This window comes from Poecilia latipinna, unplaced genomic scaffold (assembly GCF_001443285.1).
Source record: "Poecilia latipinna isolate Pla-1442-1.1 unplaced genomic scaffold, P_latipinna-1.0 Scaffold715, whole genome shotgun sequence".
Lineage (NCBI taxonomy): Eukaryota > Metazoa > Chordata > Actinopteri > Cyprinodontiformes > Poeciliidae > Poecilia > Poecilia latipinna.
Genome location: NW_015113331.1, coordinates 193,989 through 220,813, shown reverse-complemented (window position 1 = coordinate 220,813; position 26,825 = coordinate 193,989). Strand labels below are relative to the sequence as shown.

The window sequence follows — 26,825 nt, the reverse complement described above, 5'->3', positions numbered from 1 at the left end:
TAAGCTTGTTAAATACCTTTTACTGCAGGATTTTATTGATTGTAAATGTTTTACTTCCATTAAGATAAGTCTCCGTGTGTATCAAGCACACAGGACATGAACATATCAGCAGCTAACATGCTACTGCACCATGTTATCTCTGCCTTATTGGATCCAGTTCAGCTCCAGTTGCCTGCTGTGCCGTTCCCAGTAAGCCCAGTGAAGTGCTGTTTAAATGCTTTTATGCACATCACTACAGTAGATATGTTCTGTGCGCTATAAGCTAAGTGCAGCTGCCTTGTAATGATGCGTTAACAGATATTGATGCGTTGAGCCGCTCAGGATTCATCTGCAGATAATTGAGGACGCATCACACACAGAAAATAAAGATTTTTTAAGAGCCTCTGATTGGTTGTGTGGTTTATCATTTATTCATATAAAATGTGTTGCAGCAAAATGGAACAACAGACAGAGAAACCAACCTTACGAATCTTTGGTTTATTCGCCTTTTCACTGCGAATCTGCTTGAAAATATTTACTATTATTAGTTGATACTTTAGCAAATTGAAAAGTGAAATTTTTGTTATTAGTTTTCTTCTTTAGCAGAGGAATCACTGGAATGTGATTATTTTATTTCAGCTTTGTGCTCTTTTGGTCCCAAATTCTCTCAGGTTTTAATAACTTAGATCAGGGATGTCCAAGGTGCGGCGCGTGGGCCATCGGTGGTTGAATTTTTCGTGGTCCGACTGCAATCCAAGAACGGCAAAAACATGGCCTTAGAAACACTTTTGGTAATTTTCTAATTATATAAAGTTTATATCTTCTTAAACTGAAAATTTTAGCTAAAACACAAAATCTTTCTTTATTTTTTTCCTTTTTTCTCATGGAAACCTTTAGCGAGTTTTATGCAGACCCATCCAGCATATTTGGCTAAAAGCAGCAAAATGTGTTGAAGAAAAGTCTTATTTTCTAAAAATCATTTTATAGACTTAAAAAATGGAAAATAATGAACCAAAAATTCAAGTGACTTTAAACATCAAGACAAATGGAAAAAATATGTTTTATTCATTGTTGTGCAGATAAAAAGCAAAGAATTCACCAGAATATTGTTTTAGTTCTTAATTGGAGAAAATATGTAAATTATTTAAGTTCCTCCAGGATTTTGCTAAATGTTTCTGTAATTTATTCCTAATCTAAATCACAGATTTTCTTGTGCTACTTTGGAAATATTTTCAAGGAATTTTACGATATTTGCGCATACATTTTAAAATAAATGTCACTTTTTGTTACTTGTCATATCAATCATGAACATCAAGGTGGAGGCACAGAGTGTTAGCAGAAAGAAATACCGCCACCTGCAGGTAGGAGTTAGCATCATTTAGACCCAAAGTTTTTGACCATTTTTGCTGAAAATCTGGAATCGACTCACAATTTTGCAGTAGAAGATTTTACATAAACTTCAGTGGTAAAATTGGGAAAAAACGAGCTTCAATCATACAAATGGAGAATTACACAACGTTAAATAACCTCCAGTAACAATTTAAAATTCACCAGATAAAAAGTCCATAACCAGCTCTCAGGGTAACTGAATCTGCCTTTAAATGTGTTTCATTAAAACTAATTTATCCTTGAAGAGAGCAGCGTGTTGAAGCTAACAAAGGCTGGTCTGTAATTCCCACAGAGCAGGAGGGAAAAAGCAGAGGAGTCATAATTAAAACAGCGCTGAGTTGCCCAGCATTGTGTCAGCCTTGACTCATTTTCCAGCTGAGCTCCAGATCAAGCTTAAAATAAAGATGAAAGCGAAGAAGCGCAGACACTCGGGGCGTCGCATGACATCAGAAACACGCAGGACTGCAGCTGAAGCGTTTTCCGTTTCAGTTTGAATTTCTCTTAATGTCCTGAGCGAAGGGTTCACACAACGGGACAGAGAGAGGAAGCTCTGCGCTGAGGAGCGGCCGTCTGCTGCGTTAAATTAAAAAGTCTGAGTGACGACGTCACATAAAAATCATAAATTCAACCCAGATGCACTGGGATTTGTCTAAATCTGAAGGAAACGATGACGTCTGGTGTCTGGGATTAATTCAAACTGATTAACAGTTTCTACACGCTGCTCATCTTTTAATGTCATGAAAAAAAGATCAGTTATCTGCTGCTAATCAGCCGTTTGTTGTTTTAGAGTGTAACCCTATCAAGGGCCTCCCAAAATGAGTCTAAGGGCCACAAATGGCCCCCGGGCCGCACTTTGAACACCCCTGACTTTCATACTGGTTCATACTGCTAATTAAACTTGATCGTAATCAGACTTCTGTTGAGCGGTTTACAAACTCAAAGCGACTCGCATGTGCAGAAAAACGTCTCACTTCCTGTTTATGTAAATAAAAATGAACGGCGCCATCTATGGATGGATTTTAAAGTTGTTGAGTAACGGGAGCCGACGGTATCGTCACAAGATCATAAAAAGACGAAGGAATCTGATAAAAAGAAAACACACGTCTGTCTTCTTCTGGTGTTTAGTTTCACAGATAGAAGTGGCACAAATAAAACCGCATTGAATAAAAAAAATCTGATTTGTGTTGCTTTTGCCTCCAACTAAAACAACATGGCAGCACAATTTCAGATTTGCAAAGTTTTGTCTGTTAGAGGCTAAAGTTGAGACGTTTTTGACGGCAAACCAGACGCGTTTCTTTAAACTCACCCGGTCTCCGGGTCGGACCAGCGGTTCCTGTTTGGTTCCCAGTTTGTGCAGCAGGTTGTACGCCACCTTCACACTCCTGGACCACAGTTTACCTGCAAGCACATCAAAACAGAGCAGGTTACAAATACTTACAGCGTTTTGTCACGTGGGCCAAAATCAACATGTCAATTACAGGCCAACAAATAAAAATAGGAGGATTAAAATAAAATCAGGCAAATAAAATCGTCTGATTTTGTTGTTTTTTTGTAGAAAAAAGGAAAAATCAAAATTTTTCTATTTAAAGAAACTAAATAAAATTCAAAAATAGGGAAATTAAATGTAACTTATGTTAATTAAATTTCTTCAGAGTTGCTATAGCTAGTGATGGCTGTTGGCAGGAGAAAGCTCCTGTAGCAGTCTGTGTTACAGTGAATTTGAAGGAACCTCTGACTGAAGACAGTTTGTTTTCTCAGCAAATTATTTTCAAATTCTTTTAAAGTTTGATTGAACAAATTTATTAAGTTATAAAAATAAGATCTGAATCACTTTCTTTCAAAAATAAAAGCTGATTTAGGCAACTTTTCCGAAAAGTCTCTCATTGTAACAGCTTGGTCATAAAAAGACAAACACTTTGTGTTGTACTTTACTTTTTCCATTATGTTGGTTATAATTTCACCTTGACTAAAATTAGTAAAGTTTTTATTTGTATTGTGTTGAATTGCACACAATACAAACTTTGGACATTTGTGTCCAGCTTTTATGACATCATCACTCCCCACATCCAACATCCTGCAGAACAGAGACGATCCCAAAGCGTTTGATCAATCAGATGCTGCGTCTTGAGGGAGGAATGGTTTGAAAATGATCACAGATTTCTCAATGTGAAATAAACTCAACAGGCTTTTTTAATTACGGCCGAGTCCAGAGAAGCTCTGCAGTCAAACTGAAAAACCACAACACACCAGGAGAAGTGATGAAGGCCAGAGGAGGGATCTGTTACACATGTCTAGGTGACACAGATCAACCTTTCACCTCTTCAGGAGGAAAATATGAAAAAGAAAAAAAGTTTTTCCATCTGGAAAAAGGTGCAAGTCACTTTAACAATCCCCCAGAGCCACATGAAGCCAATAAACACTGTCAAATCTTTCTGATCAGTTTCATTCTGCCAGCCAGCTCCGTTCATTAAAGCTGTAACCCCAAACAAAGGAATCAGCTCCATCCGCTCCTTTTTCAAACTGTTACACTGATATCATTATGCATGAGCAATCCAGCGTGAAATACTGATTTTCTTTCTTTCTTCCAAGTGTTTGTCAGAACTAATGAACAGACGATAATGAGATCTTGGAGATTCAAGGCGGCAGACGGACGTGGCCGTAAATCGCCGTGTTTTCATGTCTGAATTATTAACGGAGGGAAAACAAGGAGAAGCTTTCCTGCTCGGCTGTTTCCATTTCCCTCCAGATTTACCGCCAACGCAAAGCAAACAAAAACAAAGGCGAACTCTGTCAAACACAACAGCTTGAAGGAAATAATCTGGACTGTTTTATCCTGGATTAATGTTTAATCTGAAACATACTACGATGGATGTGACGATGAAACAACGATCTGAAAATCTGAGACTCAAACTTCCTCCTACTTTCCTCGTATGTTTAGTTTCTACCAATCTGACTACAATCAGTCAGTGTGGCATTAATTATCGCACTCCTACGGAGGATTAGGGCCACTGAAAACAAATTCTGAGATTAACGCCAGAAATCTAAGGAAAACATTGTTGTTTTTTTTTCAGTTGTCCTAATCTTTAGTTTTCTTTTGCTAGCAGAAGTTCAGACTCTTTATTTTATCACATCTCTCTTACATGAAATACGGGAAACACACAGAGATCTTCCTGCATTGTCACCAGACGATTCTGCCTCTTGCAGTTTCTTCCATCTCTTTCTGAGTCATGGCTGGAAGTGACTCAGCATTTCCTGACATGACCAAGCAGATGTAAGCTGATCATTTGTGGCTAACAGAGGGAAGTTTGAAACTTCCTCCTTATATTTTGGAGTTGATATCTTGGTATATTTAAATCTCAGAGAAATTCGGCTCCTGACTGTGTGGAAACTTTTCCCATCATGAATCAAAGTGTGTTTCTCTGCTGGCTGCTATGAGAGGTTATCAGCAGAGCAGCGCGGATGAGCTGCGGGTTGAAGAAGTGGGCATCATGAATTCCCTCTGTTCTCCGGGGGCGAAGGACGGCTCGGCAGGAAGGAAACAAAACAAGTTTGTCTTTGTGGGCCGACATCAAAGGCGAGACACGACAGGAATCAGAGATAGAGAGGAAAGAGGGAGGATGAGATTTAGATTCAACACACACACACACACACACACACCTGCTGAAATCTCACCGTGTTTCTGTCTCCTGTGGTCGACTCCTGAACGCAGGCTGGAGACATTTCACAGTCTGGTGAGCGCTCATATCGTCTCATCATCTACAGCGGGCAAACGCCTCTCACATCACTGACATCAGTCACACACAACCTGAACTGCTGCTTGGAGAAAAACGATGCTAATCCCCTGAGACCATGGCTAGCATAAAGCTGCAGGGACGCCTGAAACTTCTACCAAACTCTCCCAATAATTCAAAGTAACATTTTTGATTTCTTTTGAGTGATCCACCGCCGTACAAGCTCTGCTCACAGCATGTGTTCACTACTTATTCTGCTCTAAATATGATGTTGGTACAGCAGTTAAATTTAGCTTCCATTTAGCATTAGCTTTGGTAGATACCAATATGTTATTGGGCTTTAGCTTTAGCTTCTACTAAATATTATATTGGTATTGTGAATTAGCGTTAGCTTCTGCTAAATACAGTGCTATCTGTCACTGTATTTAGCAGAAATACAATATTAAATAGCACTTTAACTATCTTCTACTAAATACTGCGTTGATATAGCATCTTAGCATTAGCTTTTCCTAAATACCATGTTGTTATTGCGCGTTAGCTTCTGCTAAACATTATGTTGGTATATGATTTTAGTGTTGGTGGAACTAATGTTTGTTATTATTGCTTTTTAACAGAGCACAAGAGAAAAAACTACAGTTTTATAGTTTGTTAATTGCACAAAAAAAATTGTTAGCATATGTTTAGTTCCAAGAAAAATAAATAAATCTTGAGGAATCTTGCAGGCCACACTTAAAAAATAGAATAAAACAACTAAGCTGTTGTCATTACAGCAACCAAGCTGACAAACCATTTCAGACATAAACCCAGCCTTCACTACTCTAACGTCCGAGGCGTTTTTAAAGCAACCCTTCACCTTGTTCTCCTTCCAGGTGCGACTCTGTGTGATAATCTGTGCTTTCGCTGCGATGTGAGGATCATTTCATTCACTCTGCTGCTCAGCGGGACGTTTGGCTCTAAATTCATGAGGACCTGCGGCCTGTTCACAGCAGCTAAATCTCCTTATTTACGCCGTTTTCTCTGCTGCCGTTTGCTTCTCTAATCAATCTCCAGGCTCCGGCTGAAACTCAAACCTGAGAGAAGACCTTAATGCGATTCAGCCGGAGAAAATTAATTTGGAAAGCTGGAGCTGTGTGAAATGGTTGCTATCTGCTCGTATCGCTTTAAATTACTTTATTCCAAACTGGATGGCATGTTTAGGCCATGTTTGTACAAGTGTACCTTTTTCACTGTGGTGCCTTGAAGTGGAGCAAAAGTTGTTTTAAATCTATTTATTTATTGCTCCATTAGATGCATCTTTTCAGTTTCTGACCTGAATTTCATGGGAACAGTCAGAGTTTTAAAACTATCGCCTATAATCTGCTGAAAAGTGAGTTACACGCTGAAGTGAGATGCAATTCCCTCATTGCTGCAGAGGTTGTAAAAAAGTTCTTATTTGCATGAGTCACTTTGCAATTGATTTAAAGAAAACTCTGAGAACTGGACGTTTGGGAGAGAAACACAAACAAAAGGAATAAAAATGAATAATAATCAAACACTCCCTCCTCCTGCACTCTTTAAAACATCTCTTTCACAGGTTGCTAATGTGCTTAGCGCTCTGCTCGGCTGCCATTAGGGGAATTATGCTCCCGCAGCGGGCGCTGGGCATTGTTTGGTGCTTCCATTAATCAGCTCTCGGCGTAAAACTGAATTGTTTTTAGCATTTTTCTCTCCACACAACAACCTTGAGGAAGAATTAGATCATGCACTGCAAAAACACAAAATCTTACAGAGTATTTATAGTCTAGATTCTACTGCAAATATCTTAGATCAGTTGAAATAAGACAAAACTATCTTACAATTTAAGATACAGTAGCTAATAATTCATTTTGATTAAAAAGTACTACTCCCATTGGCAGATTATTTCACTTATGGGAAAAATGTTTTCTTATGAGTAAAATCTGCCAATGAACCAATGCTTTTTGATCAATATTGAGAAATTATTGACTTAAAGCTCAAACTTCTTGCTGAAGCAACAAAAGCAGCATTCAGCACCACAAACACCTGAAACAAAGAGGTGTTTTAAAATCTAGATTATAATCCCATCTGTTTTGCACTTGGAAAAATGCAATGCTTCAGTTGTTGACTGTGTGTTTTATTTGTGTTTTTATAATATAATCACTCTGAACTGCTTTGCTGCTGAAATATATTACACATATAAACATGATTGATTGATGTGTAAGTTAGTTTTGTATTATTTCAAGTGTGCTAAGATATTTAACCTGGAAACTAAAAAAACTTGGTAAGATTTTGTGTTTTTGCAGTGCACAGGATGACATGGGAACAGAAATGCCACTTTTGGTGGATAATTTTCCATCTTCTGACAGCCGTCCTACCGTAGGTGAGAACGTAGAGCGGCTTGCCGTTGGTGTCCATGGTGGTCAGACACGGCGCCTTCGGGGAGATGGTGCCCCACCGCTGCAGTGCCGCCTCCAGGGACGGCGGCCAGTTGGTCACCACGCCCAGCTGCTCGCCTCGCATGGCCGCCATCTGCGCCCCCTCGGCTTTGGGAAGGTTGGGGTCCGGCTGCTGGACTGCAGGAGAGGAAAAAACCAGAAGAAGAACCGCGATGAGGTCACGGCGTCGTACGATTTACATCTTTTGTAAATGTGGTGTTTTCATTAAGGCTGCGGCATGCAACTTTAATAAAAATATGTTTGCATGCACTGCAAAAACACAAAATCTTACCAGGTAATTTGATCAAGTTTCTAGAGCAAATATCATAGTACCTTGAAATAAGATAAATTTAACTTACAAATGACTTTTCAGTAAGAAATATGAGCTTGTTTAAAGTAAATAATTCCTTAATATTGATGAAAAAGTGATACTTCAAATGGCAGATTATTTTATTTATAACAAGATATTGTTCCCATGTTTTTAGTGAAACAATTTGCCAGTGAAACTAGTTATTTTTTCATCAGTTTTAAGGAATTACGACCTTAAAACAAGCTCGTATTTCTTGCTGAGAAGTTACTTTTTTTGTCTCATTTAAAGTGTTCTAAGAAATTTGCAGTAGTTGGTAGGACACTGTGTTTTTGCAGTGTATCTTGTCCAGATGTTTCCACCAATCATCTTGCCATTTGTAGCTGTTTTCTACGATTCTCCTCATTTCTCTAAACTTTCCCAAACTGATCCAATCCAATTAGTCCCTGAAGTTATTTTTCAAAGACAAAGACAATCTACCATCTGTAACTAAACACAACCACTGGCCATGTGGAGCTTTGATTGTGTCAAATTAAACTCAGAAAATTCAGCAGCACCTTTTGTGTCTGTTCATACATTAAAAGCAAAAGAAAATCATCCAATGAACTAACCTGCTTTTTAAGGCCTTAAAGTGCAAACTCAGCATTTTAATGAAAACATGTTTCATCCATGGTGATGAATTTTAACAATGCACTGAGCCAAACATTTACTATTCATGCTTAAATTATTAATTAACTTCTGGTTCTGCAGCGTTTGATACTGAAAGCAGAAGGAAATATTCATCAGCGTGGCTCGGCCTTGTCCAGGGAATGTGGCGATTTTGTCTGAATTAAGTATTTTTCGGCTTCATGAGGTAAAACAAATGCTGGTTGTAAAACAAAATGAAAGAAAAAAGGCAGTAAATCCCAATCTGGGATTAGATTTATGAGAATTTTAAATATTTTCTTTTTACCCTCCAGGAGCTCCTCAAAGTCATCGACGAAGAACTCCCTGAGCGGCGGCCGTTTGGGTCTCTTCAGCGTGTTGACCAGCTGCTGGATCTTGGCTGAAACTCTGCTGCTGACTGGAACACCTGCAGAGCAAAAACAGCTTAATCTGAGGTTTAATCTGAGATTTCCTGGAGTTTTACCTCAAATCATAGCAAACGAAGCAGAACAACCAGAGGATCAAAATGAGATTAAAGGCTGAGGCTGCAGGTGTGTTTCTATTGGCCACAGAATTACGCAATTTGTTATTTTGAAAATAAATTTGCTTTATGGAAACAATGGACAATTTTGGAAAAAAAATAGTTGATCACAAGTTTTTTTTTTTTTTTTTTTTTTTGCAAAACTGCAATGAAAACTCTTTTTTGCATCATGAGAGTCACATGATTAACAACCTGATGTAGCTACTGCTGGAAACCACAAAAAAGACGACAGGAAGTAGAGGGATTTAAAACAAAAACAAAAATCATAATTCTGAGATTACAGATTACTCTGAGATTTAATGTCATAATTCAAGACAAATTCTGATATTAAAGTCACAATTATCAAATTTAAAAAAATAATTTTGAGAATAATGTCACAATTCTAAGATTAAAGTCAGAATTCTCCTTTTTCCCAGTTGCCCTAATCCTGTTCTGTAAAACAATGCTAATGTAGTTCTAAAAATGTTTTGTTTTCCCCAAACACGGTTAATTTAAACAGATTTTATTTACTCTAGGAAAAAAAGCTACTCCTATTTTACCAACATGGATTTTTAAATGAAGTTAAAAAACAAACTGAAACCTCCTCACTTACACTCCAGACTTATTCTTTATTCCCGAAATGTTTATTAATCTCAATAAGATAAAGTGCCAAATAAATAAGAGTCTTTAATGATTTTTCTACAATTAGAGATTAAAAGCCTGAAATAAATGTAGTGAAATCTGGTAATTAGCTGATTGTTACCAGGTAAAATCCAGCTTTGGATTTCTCTCTTTTATTTTTATGACTCATTTCAGTTTGAACATGTCTAAAAAGACAAACCATTCCAGTGAGTCAGATAAACAAAGTTTTTAAAGAAAAATAATGAACGCCATGCAGGTTTTTCCGTCTCACCGTCTCCGGTCTCCATCAGCTCGGCGTTTCCATATTTGGGCGTCTGCCTCTGGGCCGCGGAGCCGCCGCCGCCGCCGGGTGGGCCCCGCTCCACCTGGATCCCGTCTGCGGTGGTGTTGGCCGTGTTGTTGGTGCAGCCGGTCACATCCGGGGGTGCAGAGTGGTTTTCTGAAACAGATGTTGGAGCGAGTCAGAACCAACCGCACTGCGCCATGAAGGAAGCTGCTGCTGAACCTGAAGTCTGAATTTAAACAGAAAATTGGGAAAAACTGTTTTATTGAGCGAATGCTCATCAAGACAGGGTCTGTAATCGAGATTTATTACAATTAGCAATAAATCAATGATAAATTAAAACACACTGAATAACTTCCATTTGAATTATCATCGTTTTTCTCTTTTCTCTCTTGTTTTCTACCAAAACCGATGATAAAAGTCTTCAGTCTGGTGCAGAGGGTTAGACTTCATAACTTATTTTATTTGTTGTTTCTGTTGTTTTATTTATTTTGGATAAAGGTTTGAAATGAAGCAAACAGCAAGAAGGTTCGATATTCGAATCCCAGCCAGTCAAAGCTGCTAAAGTCGGATTTTAAATTAAGAAAATCAAAATAAAAGCAGAAAGAAAACTCAATTCAGTGAAAATCCACCTTACCAAAAAGCTTCCTAATAAAAGCTCTAATTTCCAACAGTCCTACTCTTCCCCTGAATGCAGCAGCTCCTGTCTTTGAAAATCTACTAAAAAGACTCAATTTTCTCCTCAGACCTTCGATATTCAGCCCATTTTTGCCACATTTAGGAACCGTTTTCTGTTTCTGATGTTTCAAAGCTCCAGCGAGCCTCAGACTCTCCACATGTGCGTCAGTTTTATTTTTTTTATGCAGCTCGACCGCGGTTTAACGGCATCAAACGGTGTTTACCTCCCTTTGCCGGACGCCGCTCCCAGACGGACTGTGACGAGATGAATCTAAACTGAAATGAGTGAAAATGTGAATTTTATCTGCAAAAGACGGAGAGATATTCAGCAAACTGGAGTGTTTATGTTGCGGCTGCATTAAAATTTCCTCACACGTTATTACAACGGTGAACTGTGGTTAATATTTGGCACTAAATTAAATATGAGAAAAATATCTTTAATTGATGGTAATGGATCCCTGGAGAGTAAAATTTAATTTCTTATATCTTTCTCAGACACAATCCGGCTTTTAATCTTATTTCTCACATGTGATTCAGAATTAGAGAGAAAAATATAACCAACACTCATGTCTTTACTTCAAAATCTCAGATTAGAGTTTCACAGGAATCTTCAGTTTCTACTGATTTATATGCAAACTCTCCCTTCATCTTTTCACTTCCCTGAAACAGAAAAATGAACATAAAACATGTTCAAGGTAGTAAAGATTCATAGAAATGAAGCAACATTTATAAGGTAAAAAAGAAAATAAGACTTGCTGCTAATATTTTAGCCTATTTCTGGTTAAATATTGACAACTGTTTCTTATGGTGACACAAAAAAGCAATTTCAAAATGGAAATGTTTAAAATTAAACAATATTTAGCCCTTCTTGAGGCTTAAAAAACACTGAGATGCTTTCAGGAAGTTCAGCTCATCCCTGTTTGTTCAGATGGCTGAAATCTGAGCCCAAACCGATCCGACCGGTCGTAAAAAAGTCCCGAAAACAAGACGGGAGTCTGCTGGCAATGACGCAGCGTGCCGTAGACGGCCAGACGAACAGAACATCTCGTCTGGACCTGCGCTGAATAATAACGGCGCTGCATGCAGGACGGGCATGCTAATTACTGCAGCGCGTTGCACATTCAGCCTCTCCAACATCTGGGCTGTTGGACGGAAAGTCAGGCGCAGTTCGTCTGTCTGGAAATGAGCGTGTGCAACTCCAACAACCTCGTCAGACGACTGGGAGACGAAGATGAGAGTCAGCTGAGGATGAAGATGAGGAACGCCTGGTTCACTGCAGGAATACCAATAAGCCGGTCTGTCTCCCAAAGACAGATTCAACCTGCCTCAGTTAGAGAGAGTGCAGAGAAACCTTGATAAGTTATTTTGGCTGAACCGGAGTCCATTTCACTACAATTTTTGTCATTTTTAGTTGCCATAGAAACTATGTATGTATTTTTTTTTTACTTAATCTAAATAATTTTAAGTAACAGAGACAAACAGCAGGAAGACAGTCTTCATTCCTCCAACATCTGATTTGAGATGAAGCTGCTCTGAAAACAGAAACATGCTGCAGAAATACTCAAATCAATAAACACCAAACAGAAGAAAACAACGAGGGAAACTGCGAGCTGGGTTTTTAAACGCCTTCAAAACATTGTTGATCTTTATCAACAATTCACAGCTTTTATTTACTTTCATGCATCAGCAGCTCAATGCTATTGGAATTAGCATTGATATTAGCGCTTCCACGCTAACACGGCTACAAGCTAAGGGATTCAGGAAACAACCATCAGGGTGGAAGGGGAAACTGAGCAGCAAAACGGGAAATACGACATCCATATCGGCGCCAAAGGATGGCAGGAGATCGGCTGGAAAATTCTCCGATCTCAGACTTACCGGAGCGCCGAGGCTCAGAGTTCCCGTTCTGTACCAAACCAGCCGGCTCTGCCTTCCTCCTCCTCTTCCTCAAGGAGAGGTGGCTTAAAAGGCCTGAAGAACAAGAGCGGAGGGAACCTTGAAACTAGGCGCCTGCAGAGCCGTTCAGTAAGACACTGACCGCTCATAGTTACCGCAGCAGATTTAGCATTTTTGCTGTATTATAGCAAAAAGCATCTGTTTTTCAGTTTCTTTTGGTCTTGATAGAATACATTTACTTCCAGCAATAAGGACAGGATTTGGGTCACTTTTTTCAAAACGTTTATAATAGGTTTAACCAAATTTAAGCAAGAATAAAAGCTGATTCGGGTGCAGAAAATTTGGCTTTTCAGTAAAAGTCTGGATAAACTTGGTCTTAATTTTGTTAAAACTTGGTGATAAAAACACAAAAATGCTTTGTGTTGCACTTTACATTTTCCTGTCTAAGAAAATTATGTTGGTAACAACTTTTACTCTGATTACGAATTAAAAAGTCTCTATCTGCATCAACGGGCCAAATTTGTATAATTTTTGAATTGCAGTTTGGGACCACAAAAAGTCAGTCTAGGGGCCACAAAAGGCCCACGGGCCGCCCTTTGGACAACCGTGTCCTCCAGCTTTGACCTAAAACATGGAAATGAAAAGCAGAACATCTCAACACATCTGGATTCTGCGAAGAGAAAATCCTCTGTAATGAAAATGATCTCAGAAAACAAAACCAAACAAGTTAAAGATTACATTTTGAGGCTTGGATTCCATGTTTCTGCAGTTCTGAAGGAGAAACATTTGAAGCTGGATAATAAAACCCCGGAGCTGCCAGAGCTTCACTCCAACAGTAAAACAGCCGTCCATCAGAACATAAATAACGCCGAACCTTGAGTCATTCATCAGCACTTTGCAGTAAAGCCGTTCCCTCAGATGAAGCCACAAATTAAAGCTCCAAGGTCTGAGACAGAGCAGGCCGGATGTGAGGGAGTGGACAGGTAGAAGACCTCCATAACTTCAGATATAACACCGGTTATAACTCAAACACATCTTAAAACCTTCAGAAAAGGCCTGAACATTTAAAAATCAGCTCTAAATTATCTCCGGTCATGACAGAGTCAAAGGTGAACAGAAATAACCTCCAACAAAAAGAACCGGATTATTTCTGGCTCATCTAAAACTGTTTAATTTGAACAAGTGGCTCTTTGGACCTTATAAAATGACTCTTAATAAATTTGGCTAAAGATAACACAGACTGAACTAATGTTTTGAAACGTATAACAACAAATAATGGAAAGATAAAACTCAATTTCTACAAAATAAGTATTTTTAGATTTATTTTTCTCATCAAGATGGAAACTGTGCATTTTTTAACATAGTGGATGTTATTTCTCAAAACAGAAATAAAACAGTGGTTATTTAAAAAATAGATTTCCTAGATACTTATAATAATTAATTATAAATAGCCTTTTTCAAAACATTTGTGGGTCTGAACGTGTTTCATTTAAATGGACTGAGGCCCAAAATGTCTCTGGATTGTAAAAGTTGCCGACTCATCGGGGATGCATGAGAACAAAATGTTTTATCAAATATCTGTATAATCCCAAATTACATCCATGTAAAGAGAAGTCACTGAATGCTATTTGTTGATATTTTAACAGATTAACTGCAAAAACAAAATTTTACCACATTTTGTTGATCTAGTTATTGTGCAAATATCTTAAAATATTTTTAAATAAAACAAAATTAAGTTATAGACAACCTTTCAACAAGATATAGGAGTTTAGTTTAGGTAAATAAATCCTTGATATTGATGAAAATGTACTGGGTCCACTGGCAGATTATTTCATGGTGGAAATATCTTGTTAAGTGAAACGATTGCCAATATCAAGTTATTATTAGCTTAAATCATTTGCCTATTTCTTGCAGATGTTACTTGTATGTTGGCACGATTAAAATATAATTAAAATAAGAGATTTTCACTATAAAATAGATTACAAATACTTGGTAAGGCTTTGTTTTTTTTGCAGTGTTTTTAACTCAACTAGTCTCTAAGTCCCATCTCACCGCCTGTTTTTCTTGTTTCATTTATCCGAGGTCGGCTGAGTGCTTTTACGTCAAGGTCTCGATGCTTTTCTGCTGCTTCTGCCTCCCTGGAAACAACTTTCCACTAATTTCAGCCAGCAGGGAAGAGTGACGCAGGAAATCAGCGGGAATGAGCTCCAAACAAACACAGACACCAGCAAACGAACGGCGTGCGCAGAACCACCACCGCATGCTGGCGGGGTGGAGCTGGCAGGAAGCTCTGTGCAGTATCTCCAGAGCTGGAGACCGACCGCGCCGGCGTGACAACAAGCAAACGTCTGCCAGCGTGTTTAGTCATGACGCTGCCACAGCAAGAGACAGGAAAAAGGTGGCAACAGGAGCTATGGAGCCGCTGCAGGGCAATTTATACCTGCCCTGAAATCATTTTCTGCCCTTCTGTTTTCTGGTGGCAAGCGAAAAGCTAACAGTTTAGTAAAACCCTTCAATACAGGGACTTGCAAAAGTAATAACCCTTAAACTTTCTCTTATTTAAAAATATTACAACCAAGAATTTCCAATTGTATGATGTGGTAGACCATTATTGTGAAGTGAAAGATAAACAAGGTGTTCTATCATTTTTAGGGCACCTGCACTAACTTAAACTTAGAGTAAGATAATGCTAATGCGCTAAACCAATATTCTAATTAGCAGAAGCTAATAAGAAAGCACCTAACCCTAAAAAACGGCTGTTTTAATAGTTCAAACACCAGATAAACCTCATAATGCATCAGTTCGCACAGAGGAAACAATCTTAGCACTAACAGTCTTCCATATCTCGGCGTTTTGGGGTTCAGCCAATCAGCATCAAGAAAATGAATGGGGCTCCAGGATTGGCTGTTTTGCGAAACGCCAACCAATGGCAAGTAGTATTGCTGCTACGTATTAAAGCTTCCTAAGCCGCATTTTTCTTCAAATATTTACAAAAGAATCCAAAAATAGACAAATTTTCAGCAAATAATTTAGAGTTATGTTAGGAAAAAAATTTGAACAGCTGATATTCCACTGTAACAAAATGTGCAAAGAGTTCAAGAGGTGTGAATATTTTGTTAAGGCACTATATGAACACATCCCAGCATTCAACACAATCTGGAATGGTAATTTTCAGAGTTAAAAGTGGATCTAGACGTATGAAAGAAGGATGAATTTGTCCAAAACGTTATTGTCAACACAGATATAAAAGAAGGAAAACATGCAGCTCAAGTGCTTTTTTGTTTTAAATTTTACATCAGATGTTTTGAGTCTGTTTTCACTGAGAAATAACATTATTCTAATGTGTGACGTCACAAACTGGAGCGTTTCGATCAAACAGGAAGCAGGCTCACTGTTAAACCTGCATTTACACCCTGTACACAGGGACATAAATACCAGTTCCCATCCAACACTCCCAGTTAACACCAATAAACATCAAAGCCTGAACAGTAAGCCCACCCAACTCCCTCATGAAAGCAGATCCACTCACTTTTATTAGAAAGCTCGACTGCAAACAGCTAAAAATAACCTGGAGGGAGGCTGCTGCGAAACCGAGACCTTCAAAACGTCCTGATGGGTTTTAACTCCGTTAGAAAGCAACATGAAAATGGCCAGTTTATTATTCTGAGCCGGAAAGTGGAAAGAATATCAATTTACCACAAGAGTGCACCGACTGAACGGGTTCACTCTGTAATTCAAGGGCAGATTTAAACTTGGAAACTACAAATTAAAATTAACTTTTTGGGTTCATCAAAATCTTTGGTGTCATTTAAGTTTAATCTGATATAAATGAGTTCTTTCAGGAGGAATGGGCCAAACTTTAAGTGAACACTTGCGAGAAGACTGACATTCTGGCATTATGTTCCTGTGTTATCTCACTAAGAATTACACTAAAATATTATTTAATTTTTATGGTCTGTACCCACTTGATAGTCCTGTAGGTTCGGTTGGATTGGGGACCCACTTTGCTAAATTTGATGCATTTTCAGCTGCTGAGATTCTCTTTCTCACTGCACTGAGTCAAACAAACCAAATTAATTAAAAAGCTGTTCCCCTCCTTGCCTGTGGGGGCGCTGCAGCAGGAACCACTGAAGGAACAACATGAAAACCTCAGAAAGAGACACTGAACGCAACTTCTTTCTTCACAAAATCTAAACAAAATTGTAGCGGCAGATTTCAGCGGCTGGAGGATTTCTCTTTTGTCTTTGGTTGAGCCATTTCTCCTGCTAGCGCTAGCCTAGCATGTTTGTTTTGGTTGTATTTACCCAGAATGCCCTGAGCTGTAGTCTGCTTCCTGTTTTAGAAGCGGTCTCCGGTCCACTTGGTGATCACATTGGCATTCGAACCGCACCAGAGTTCACTTCAACCGAACCGAAACCGACTTTGTAGGCAGACCAGAGTTTGATTACATAACGTGGTAATCCTACATCTACTCTGTCTTCTCAGCTAGTAGCTGAAAGGTCCGACACAAAAACATTACTTGACTTATTAACTGAGTTTACTGCACTGTCTGATAACCAGGATCAACAGCAGTTTAATGTTTGTTTGGGTTTAAATTACTTTAGTTTGCAAAACTCCCAGGTCAGAATTTGAACTCATGACCACAGCAAATACAAATATTTTTTTGGTAATAAAGTTACACAAAAATGGCTAAGAGTCATTAGGCCTGTTGCAATAAGCAAAAAATCAATTCATCACACGATAAACATGATAAATTAAAGCATTTGTATGAGTTATCAGTTTTCTCTTTTCTTTTCTCTTTTCTCAAAAACTGGCTGAAAAATGTTTTCAATGTCTTAACTAGTCCTTTTCTTAAGGACAATTTTAATTTTACTTGTTTTTGTTTATTTCTATTGGATATTTAAAAAGTCTAATTTACAGTGTGGTTGCCAGAATTAAACTGTATAAATACAGATTTTACAGCAATTATGTGCAAAATTTGGTAGAAATACAGTAAAATCTGTACTTATACGTTAACATTCTGGTATTTTACCGTAAATTGGAGCCGTTTTATTTTACAGACCAGTGTTAAATTTTATTAGAATTTAATGTTTCTTGAACTTTGAAAATGCTCTTGCATTATGTTGCTTTTGCCATTATATGACTTGACAATTTATCGCAATAATTTATCAATTTATCGTCCTGCAGAGTTTATCGTGACAGGCTTGTGTGTGAATGAATAAATATACAATTTAAACATGTTTTTTTTCCTCATTTGCTTCATTTTTTGCTGTCATCTTAACCGATTTCATCTTCTGCAGGAATTCATCAAAAACTCACAAAATATGACAAAAACTTCAAATCTGAAACTGAAACCTCCTACAGGATGTGTCAGGATCTAAGGGGTGGAAACCTTGACGGCTGCGGAGGCGTCACCTGTCTTGTGGCGGTGATGATGGCGGTGGTGGCGGAGGTGGTGCTGGGCGGAGATGTGGACGTGTTGGGCCAGGACGTCGGCCAGCCGGCCCGCGGCCGCCCCGCTGCCCCCGCTGCGGGTGGAGGAGGAGGAGGAGGAGGCGGTGGAGGAGGTGGTGGTGGTGGAGGAGTGGACCGCCCGGCTGATCCAGTGCTCCATGCTGATGCTCCCCTCCCTGCTGGACGACGTTCCTCCGCCTCCTCCGCCGTCCTCTTCCTCTCCGTCTCCTACGTCCTCGTCGCCCTGACCTTCGCCCTCCGATCCAGAGGAAGTGTCTGAGGAAGAAACCAGGAAGAGAGACAATCAGAGAAGCTAATGCTAATAAACTCTGGATCATCCACTAAGTTTAATTTTTTATGTCTGATAAAAACTCACAAGTCTGAGATAATGAAAGAAAATTAAAAAGGTGCATTTTTATTGAATAATTTAAACATCTACTCTCAGTTTTGATTGTGGCTAAAATACAGAATCACAGTTTTATGGAGAAACATGTTCACTGCGTCTAAATCTGTCTGTAAACATGTCATATTTTTACATTTTAAAGGATTCAAATGAAGAATCTTCCAGAATATACTTCCTTCTGTTACACGGCAAAAACTCAAAATATTACCAAGGTTTCTAGTGGAAATGTATTAATACACTTGAAAAAGGACAAAACTAACTTACAAGCAATGTTTCAGAAAGAGCTTGTTTTAAGTGAAATATTAATTAATATTAATAAGAAAGTACTTGTTCCACTGTCTGTAAAAACAAAATGGAAGCTGCATGGAGGGAATAATTCAGTCTAATATTAAAATATTGATATTAATATTTAACATTTTATATTAATGCCACTCTGTCTTCCAAAACCAACTGCAGTAGGATCATTTGCACATCTATAGAGTAAAGTAAAAATCATTATGAATAATCGCTTTGAATCAAAATAATCGTTGTTAAATTGAATCATGAAATAGTAAAATATTCCCACTAATAGCACATAAAATTACATATTACTTTCTGCCTGAAAAAATCCTGTTTTATGCTGATTTACACCAGGAGGCAATGAGTTTTAATTGTAATGTAAGTAAATGAAAGTAGGAAAAAACAGGAATGAGCTGGATATGAAGTCACTCTGATACTAAAGTATTTAAATATGTTATAACTGATGTTATTTGGCATGATGAGCCAATTAAAAACATCTGCAGTCCTATTGAGAGCATAAATGTTTGCCCTTAAAGGAAAATGATCAACGCATTTCACTGAAGACCGTCTCTTCTTTTAACAGATCCAGGAAGCCTGCAGTCGATTCTGGCAGCTGAAAATCTTCTCCTTTTTTATAGTTAAAAAAAAACAAACACTAAAATACGACCCGAGGGCCTTTGGATCATCTCCCTTTGGCCTTCGAAATCCTCAAACGAGAACAAAGAAACTTTAAATAAATAAACCAGCAGATTATTAATGAATCTTGAGGCAAATAAAAGCTGATGATCTCCAACAAGAACCAGAATGGGCCTCAGGTTTTCTTCACCAGGTTTGAGTTTATTAACGGTGAACGAATCAGAACAACAAAGTGGACGAAGACGCTTTTCAAAAACACAAACTGCAAACCTGTTTTCTGCAGCAAAGAAGCCCTGAAGTTCAATACTTTGTGCCATTAATAGCATTAAATAAGTGAGTGTGGTCCACTTCCTGTTACCTGCAGTTGCTATAAAATGCTTTATGTAGCAAACGTGACTTAAAAGAAACCTGACTTTGCAACGCAACGCCCTGAAACTTTCCCAACATGGATCCTCTATTAACCCTTTAATGACGTTTTTACCACTGTTTCACTAAGAAGCAGCTCCAATAATGAGCTCAGTAGTTACACCCAGTGTTTGCTAATTGCTGCTGGCTAGTCTGAAGGAGCTCGGTAGGGGAGGAGCTGTGCCTAGAAGGCGGGGCTAGGTCCACCCAGGTGTTTTGTACAGCTGAATGGTTGCCATGGAGATTTAAGGATTTCTCAAACATGAATGAAAAAATCAAAGCAACAGGAGTGATGACAACAAGGAGTAAGGTTTGTTTTTGATGAGGGAATGATATTATGACATGATAAAGATAAAATAAAGTAATAGTGCCACTTTAAGGTTTTGTATTACAGCTGTGTTTCCATCCACTTGTCAAGTGAATTTTGAACAAAACATTTTAGGTTTTTGCAAAATAGAAAAAAAAAACTGCTACATCATAACTTATTCGGTAAATGTTTCCATCTCCCCTTTAGCACATAAACTCTTTTTGAAAAAAAGAAAAAAGCAAACTCCACCGAAAAAAACATTTTTTGTGAAATTGAGATCATTTTGAATTTCTATCTACCTTTTCAAATTTGATACTTCAAAATGATGCAAACATGTTTAGTTTTGACAAAAAAGTTTTATTTACATATTCAAACTGGCTGGCCTAAACTCATTAATATGAATGGAACAATCTTAGTTTGCATTACAGCAATCAAACAATTTTACTGATCATCACTAATCATGTTTCCACCGATATCCAATTATGTTTTGGTCTGACTTTGAGGTAGGAACTCCTCCTAACCATCACCCTAATATTTATTTCCCTCCCTCGATTGTCAGATTCAGGTTGGGCCACTCCCAAAACTACAACAACCATGTGAACTTTGGGCCACAACTGTATGAATAATTTTGGGTAGCTTAGTTTTACCTGGTGGTGTGTAGGCGTCCATGGAGGTCTGGACCACCAGCGACCGGCGCTTAGACGGCATCGGCACCGCCATTTTTCTTTCCTTATGCTTCGCCAGGGCCGCCTGCACGGCCTCCGTGTGCACATCTGGAAACACATTCACAATAATTTGGTTTTACAGTGAAGAGGACAAATAGAAGAAGTAAAAATCTGGCAGCTTTAGTAGACAAAATGGACTCAGATTTTTCAAGAAGATTTATCATATTAATTTTAATATTTCTGAGTTTTTCTTGCAAATTTACAGCTTTTTGAGCTTAGAAAAAAGACTTTTAATTAATTAAAAAAACAATTTTTGAAGATTAATTGGAAAAATTCTGGGGGGATGGGGGGTCCTTGCAAATTTACAAATTTTTGAACTCAGAAATGTCTTTTTTTTTTCCTTTAGAAAATCTCAGATATTAATTTTAAAATTTCAGAGCTTTTTTCTTGCACATTTTTTACTTTTAGAGCTCAGAAATGTCCAAGTTTTTTTTATTCTGATATTAATCTCAATATTTGAGTTTTCTTTCAAATTTACAACTTTCTGAGGTTAGAAATTTCAAAGTTCTTTCTAGAAAATTTCTAAGATTAAACTGAAATTTTCAGATGTTTTTTTAAGGGCAAATTTACATCTTATTGAACTCAGAAAGTTCTTTTTGTTTTGAAAGAACATTTCTGAGATTTTTTTTTAGCTTAAAAATATTCTAGTTTTTTCTAAGATTTTAAGATTCTTCTCAACATTTGAGATTTTTCTTGCAAATTTACAACTTTTTGAGCTCAGAAATTTCTGCTTTCTATCTACAATGACCCTAACATGTCATCTAAACAAGAGATTTTAAAAAACAATGACGTATATGAAAACAAAACTAAAAGAGGAGAAAAACAGAGTATTGCTCTGTTAAAATGAGAATGTCTAACATGGAAACGTGCGATAATTTACCAACCACAAAGGATCTAAACCAAAATTCCCCAACAACATTCACTTGAAGTTCATTGCAAAACATTTAAATGTTATTTTCCAGGCAGAGTAAACATAAAAGACTTCCAGCTTTCTGCAGGAATCACCAGCGGGTTTATGACCCAGCCTTTATGAAGCAGCATTCCTTTTACAATCAACACCATGTTCCCATTTTCTCACATCCAGTTTCGTACACAACCATCCCCCGGCTGACAGCAGCTCCCATGAGGCCTGGTGCTTTCCAACCAGATTAAGTTCAGGCAGAAGTAGACGAGGATGTTTTGTAAATGAGTGTTTCTAGCAGCGAGATAAAGTGTTCTGATTTAGCCACAGCTGGGTTTGTTTGAGAGGAGCCTGTTGTCTGCAGAAGGCAAACACGACGACAGACAGACGATACAGAGACCGTTTGCTCCATAATGACATAAGTGAGACATTAGTTAGGATGAATGCAGCTCTCAGATGTGTGTTTACTTGGCATGTGTGTGTGCTTTTGTAGGGGAAGGGAGGTAATTTCAATCTCAATTGAACTTTTATTGTCTTGTTGTTGACTGAGGTTGACTGCAGAGTGCGTAGAAGTGAGTTTGTTGTTAAAAATGTCCCACTGGATTTTCCCTTTCCATATAATACCTAAAAGATTTTTGTCCCCAATTAAGATTGAGATTAAACTCATCTTTAGCATCTAAGCTCAAAATAATAGTGTTGCAGGTATTTCATAAAAGCCAAAAACATCACCAGCTCTAATTTACCATTTTATTTTGAATGAGATTCACTGACAGATCTACAGCTTCTAAAAACAACCCAAGTGCTTCAAAGAAATAATAAATAAATAAAAGACCCAACTGGTTTTTGGCAATAAGTTCATGTATTTTGGAGTCTGCAACATGAGTTTTTTCAAAAACTTCTGGAATGTGACGTTACCTAGCAACGTATGGCCTATACAAAACATGCTCACCACATTTTGAGCTCCTTTCAGAATGAAAAGAGCCTCTTGTCACTTTAAATCCACACAACACAAAGTTTACACTCGCAAGTGAAAATGGCTGTGAACCCACACGCAATTATACAGCTCTGCATCTTCGAAAAGCAAAATTAGAGCCTCCTGCACTAACAACAGTAGCCATTGTACAGCGCTTACAGCAGTAAAACCAGCTGACCAAACATTCTGGAGCTCAGCTTGGGTTGCTAGGTAATGGGCCTGGCCATAAAATACTAACTTGCTGCAATAAACAGCTGGGTGTTTTTTTTAGAAGCAGTATAAATCCAAAACGAAGCATAAAAATGTGAAAAATTAGAATTTTGCATAATAGGTTCTCTTTAAAAAAAGGTCATATTATCAGATCATTAAACGGTTACTCTGTTTTCAATCAGAGTAATCTATGAAAGTCAGACCAATTGGGTTTGTTTGATAATTGAACAGCAACCAATGAAATAACTCATCTGAAAGCAGCAGCAGTCCAGATGTTTATCTACCTGATCTGTAGCGTTCATCCCTGGAGCCCGACGACCGCCGGCGGTTGTAGCGGGACGAGGAGGAGGGGGTGACCGGTGTTCTCCTCTCCTGGCCCATGGAGGGATCCATTCCTGGAACAGTCAGGTGTGATAATGAACATTATTAGAATTTACAGATTCATTTGGCAAGTTTTAGACTCTAAAAAGTGGAAATAGGAAAAAAACTGAAAATATCAGTGCAATACAGGGTTACGGTTTAACCAGTCTGTGTTGGTGTCAGGTGTGGAAACTTTCTGATCCACGATTAGTCATTAGAGGAACTATTAGAAGTCCTCTGAAACCCACAAGGAATGCAACAGCTCCAGGAAACCAAACTATTTAAAGAATTTAAACTCTTATTGCTTTGGAAGCTAATGCAATTATATCAAACAAATTAATGTCCAGTCAGTTATAAAAACACAACAGTACTTTATTATTGTTTATTTTAGTGGTGATACCCTCAAATATTTTGCTTAAGCATCCATAGATGTAGAAATAACTCCTTTGCAGACACCAATCAATAAGTCTGATTATAACCACCTAACTGCAACTGACAGCTACCACTTCTCCACAGCCGCTGATGATCTACGACCATCCGTCCGCGCCTCACACTTCCATCCTCGTCCGTCTTCATTAAAAGCTCTCAGAGCGCCTCGGAGAGCCGCTGTTGCTCGGGAGAGAAGCTAAAAGTTGATTAGCCAAGCGTTTAATGACTACCAGGCAGCAGAGGAATCAGTCTGGGAAACTCCTCGCTCTCTTGTTTCCTCTGGTGTGGGTGGATGGATGGATTCCCCTCTTCTCCAGAGTCAGAGTAGCTTCTTCTCCAGAGTCAGAGTAGCTGCCCTTAGTTTTCCTTATCCAAGCAGACTGCTATGGTCTACACAAAATATTTTCAATGCATTATTTGCACAAAACCAATCTTAAATAATGACATTTCAGTATGCTCAGTCCTAATTTCAGAATGAGCTATTTTAGGGCCTCTTGTCACTTTAAATCCAAATGAGCTGCTGCTGGCCGCGTCCCCCAACTCAACATTGAGTGCAAATGTGAACAGATACATCTTTGAAAAGCAGACATGGAGCCTCCTGCACAATCAAGAATTCAGCAAGTGGTTTCTGGATGTTGAGTCAACAACAACACACTCATCTCTTCCAGCAGCCATTGTACAGCGCATACAGCAGTAAAACCAGCCATCTAAATGGGCTGGAGCTATGCTTGGGTTGCTAGGAAACGGCATGTTGCTGACCGAATGCGATTTAAAAATCATAAAGCTTTTGAAATGGCTCATTTTCCAGACACAAAAAACATGAATGCAATTCCAAAAAACAGCTTGGTGTAGTTTTTTTTTTCCCTAGCACTTGAGCTGTTTTTAGAAGGAGTGGAAACCCAGAGTACAAAAACATGCAAAATGTGAATTTTGTATAATATGTCCATTTTAAATATTGAATAGTAGTCAAATATATCCTGGTACACTGATCTTGTTATTTTTCTGTGTGTTAGAGTAGAGTCATCTTGACTCAAAGGTTTTTAAATCTAACAAAGCCAAAGAATTTCCAGTGAATAGAAGTCAGACACCTGATCACAGCTCATTACATTTATGACATCTGGACTCTGCGGCACCTGAATGCATGATGCAGGGAAAAATTCCCAGCTGTCACACAGGTGACATTCTTTGCATACCACTACAGCCACTGCTGGGAAGTACAAGGAAGTAGTTCACTTGCTGCTATTAGTGTTTATGATAAAGAGTTAAGTGGCCATAAATAAACCTTTCAAGATGTGATGATGTATCTTCTAAGCAATCAATAATGATAAAAAAAGCATCCAGAATCGTGGTGGATCAATTAATCATGATTAATCGATTGCTAAAATAATTGTCAACTATTTAGTAATTGATTAATTGCTAACTGGAGTATACAGACTTTGCCTTCTTTAGCTGAAGGTTCATCCCTTGCTTCAAACCAAAGCTGTGTTACTGCATTTTAGACAATAAAATGTTTGGATGTGATTTTTATTAGCAGTAGACAAGAAAAAAGTAGCTTCCAGTTTCATTGTGCTAACTTTTCCACAGGCCTTATTTCATCTGGACTAAAACACGTTTCTAGAGCTTCTGAAGCTCTGAGCTGGAGTGGCTGCATTATTCATGTTTTCTCAGATGAACAATGAAAGGAATGCCGAACAGCAACCTGAATGAATCATTAGTTCACTGAACACAAACACACAGCCTGTTCAGAAAGACAGAACAGTTTGTTAATGTTCTTCCACATAAAATTAATACTGCAATCATGGCCTTTTTATTCATTTACTTTATATATTCCTACGATGTACTTAAGAATATTTTGAAAAGGTTTTGTTTTGCAAATTAAAGGACCTTCCAGACATCAAGTTCTGGACCAAATCCAGACTGATGAACTGTTCTGAGCTGATTTGCGTAAGTTTACATTTTTCTGTCTTGAATCACAACCTGAACATTTTATCATATTTCGAGGAGCTGAAACTGGTTTTTGATGCTACATTCAATGTACTAGTTTTGAACAGTTATTATAGTGTAATAAAGAATCTCTCCTGTTATAAACTACATGATCGTTATAGCTATTTACAAGGAAACATTTTTATTTAGAAGTAAAAGAGGTGCTGATAGAAAAGTTAATGCTCTTTACTGCATAAGTTTGTGTGTGAATATTTCTATCTCAGCATGCAGATACTAAAGGAAAGATTTAACTTTTGACAAATGCAGAAACAAATAAAAAGTGTTAAAATAAAGAATAACTGTAATTTTCTGCTCCAGTCCAAGTCTTTTATTTTGAAAATTATGAGGCAAAATAGCAACAGTTACAGAAAAACAAAAAAGAAGTGGTAACAGTCGAAAAAAGCAATAAATACATTTTTAAAAACCCTATGCCAAGCAGAAAACCAGTTGTGTAGTTTTATTGCAATAGTTTGAAATATTTTTCCATTTTATGAAGTAAAAATATAAAAAATGAATGTCAAAGTGTGAAATTAAAAATTCACCACAAGAGGCAAAATGACATAAGAGTCATTGATGAAATACAGAATGTCAAGTTGCTTCTTGTCACAGTTGACTGGACAGCTGACTTACTTTCATACACCACTTACTGGTCACATCCCAGTTTTAGTTCTGAAAGCCCAAAGTCTAAAACTCCCACTCTACACCAGTTTGCAGATCTCAGCAGTTGCTCCATCTGACAGCCAGAGTCCAACGTAGAGCGGCTCGGTGAATGTGGTCTTGACTCTGTGCAGGAGCGTCATGGTTTTAAAGACGCTGTAGAAATCCAGAATACCTGCTTTATAATCCAGGTACACTCCCACTCTGGAGGACCATGTGCCCGGAATGGGAGTCTTGTTCTTGTTGTGTCTGAACTCGCAACTATTCTGAAAACAATCAAGACCCCAAGAGGTGCTGTTTTGTCCAAACATGCAGTCGCTGAAGGCCCCGGCTCTGCTGATGCCTTTGTAAGCCATCGCCACCATGACTCCCTTCCCGCTCCTCTCCACTTCCAGGTAGCAGCGGCCACTAAGGCTCTGCTGACTCAGGACCTGCCAGGTGTAAATAAACCTGTCTGGGTGGTTGGGGTATTCCTGTTCTTCGCTTACAAATGTCACTTTTCTGTTCTCCTTAGTTAGCAACAGTTTTGGGAATGCAGTGTCTGGATTCAGTGTGATTTGGCAGGCATGTTCTAGGAAGTTCTCTCTAGTTTTTAAAAACT

The 26,825-nt window shown here is 38.2% G+C and overlaps 1 protein-coding gene across 9 annotated transcripts in view; it reads right to left on the bottom strand.

Moving 5' to 3' along the window:
• LOC106955203 (disco-interacting protein 2 homolog C) overlaps positions 1-26,825 on the bottom strand; it is a 174,151-nt gene that overhangs the window by 49,258 nt on the left and 98,068 nt on the right. For 7 of the 9 annotated variants that reach the window (XR_001426521.1, XM_015045241.1, XM_015045242.1 and 4 more), the window contains exons 3-10: positions 23,080-23,190; positions 20,634-20,759; positions 17,918-18,232; positions 12,485-12,577; positions 9,917-10,084; positions 8,791-8,910; positions 7,472-7,669; positions 2,675-2,766 (exon numbers count right to left, since the gene is read on the bottom strand). Coding sequence is in view for 8 of the 9 variants with exons in the window: in XM_015045241.1 (XP_014900727.1) it covers positions 2,675-2,766; positions 7,472-7,669; positions 8,791-8,910; positions 9,917-10,084; positions 12,485-12,577; positions 17,918-18,232; positions 20,634-20,759; positions 23,080-23,190 (1,223 nt within the window). In the remaining variant the exon portion in view is untranslated. The remainder of the gene's footprint in view (positions 1-2,674; positions 2,767-7,471; positions 7,670-8,790; positions 8,911-9,916; positions 10,085-12,484; positions 12,578-17,917; positions 18,233-20,633; positions 20,760-23,079; positions 23,191-26,825) is intronic. The other 2 variants (XM_015045239.1, XM_015045240.1) reach the window with 1 other exon arrangement.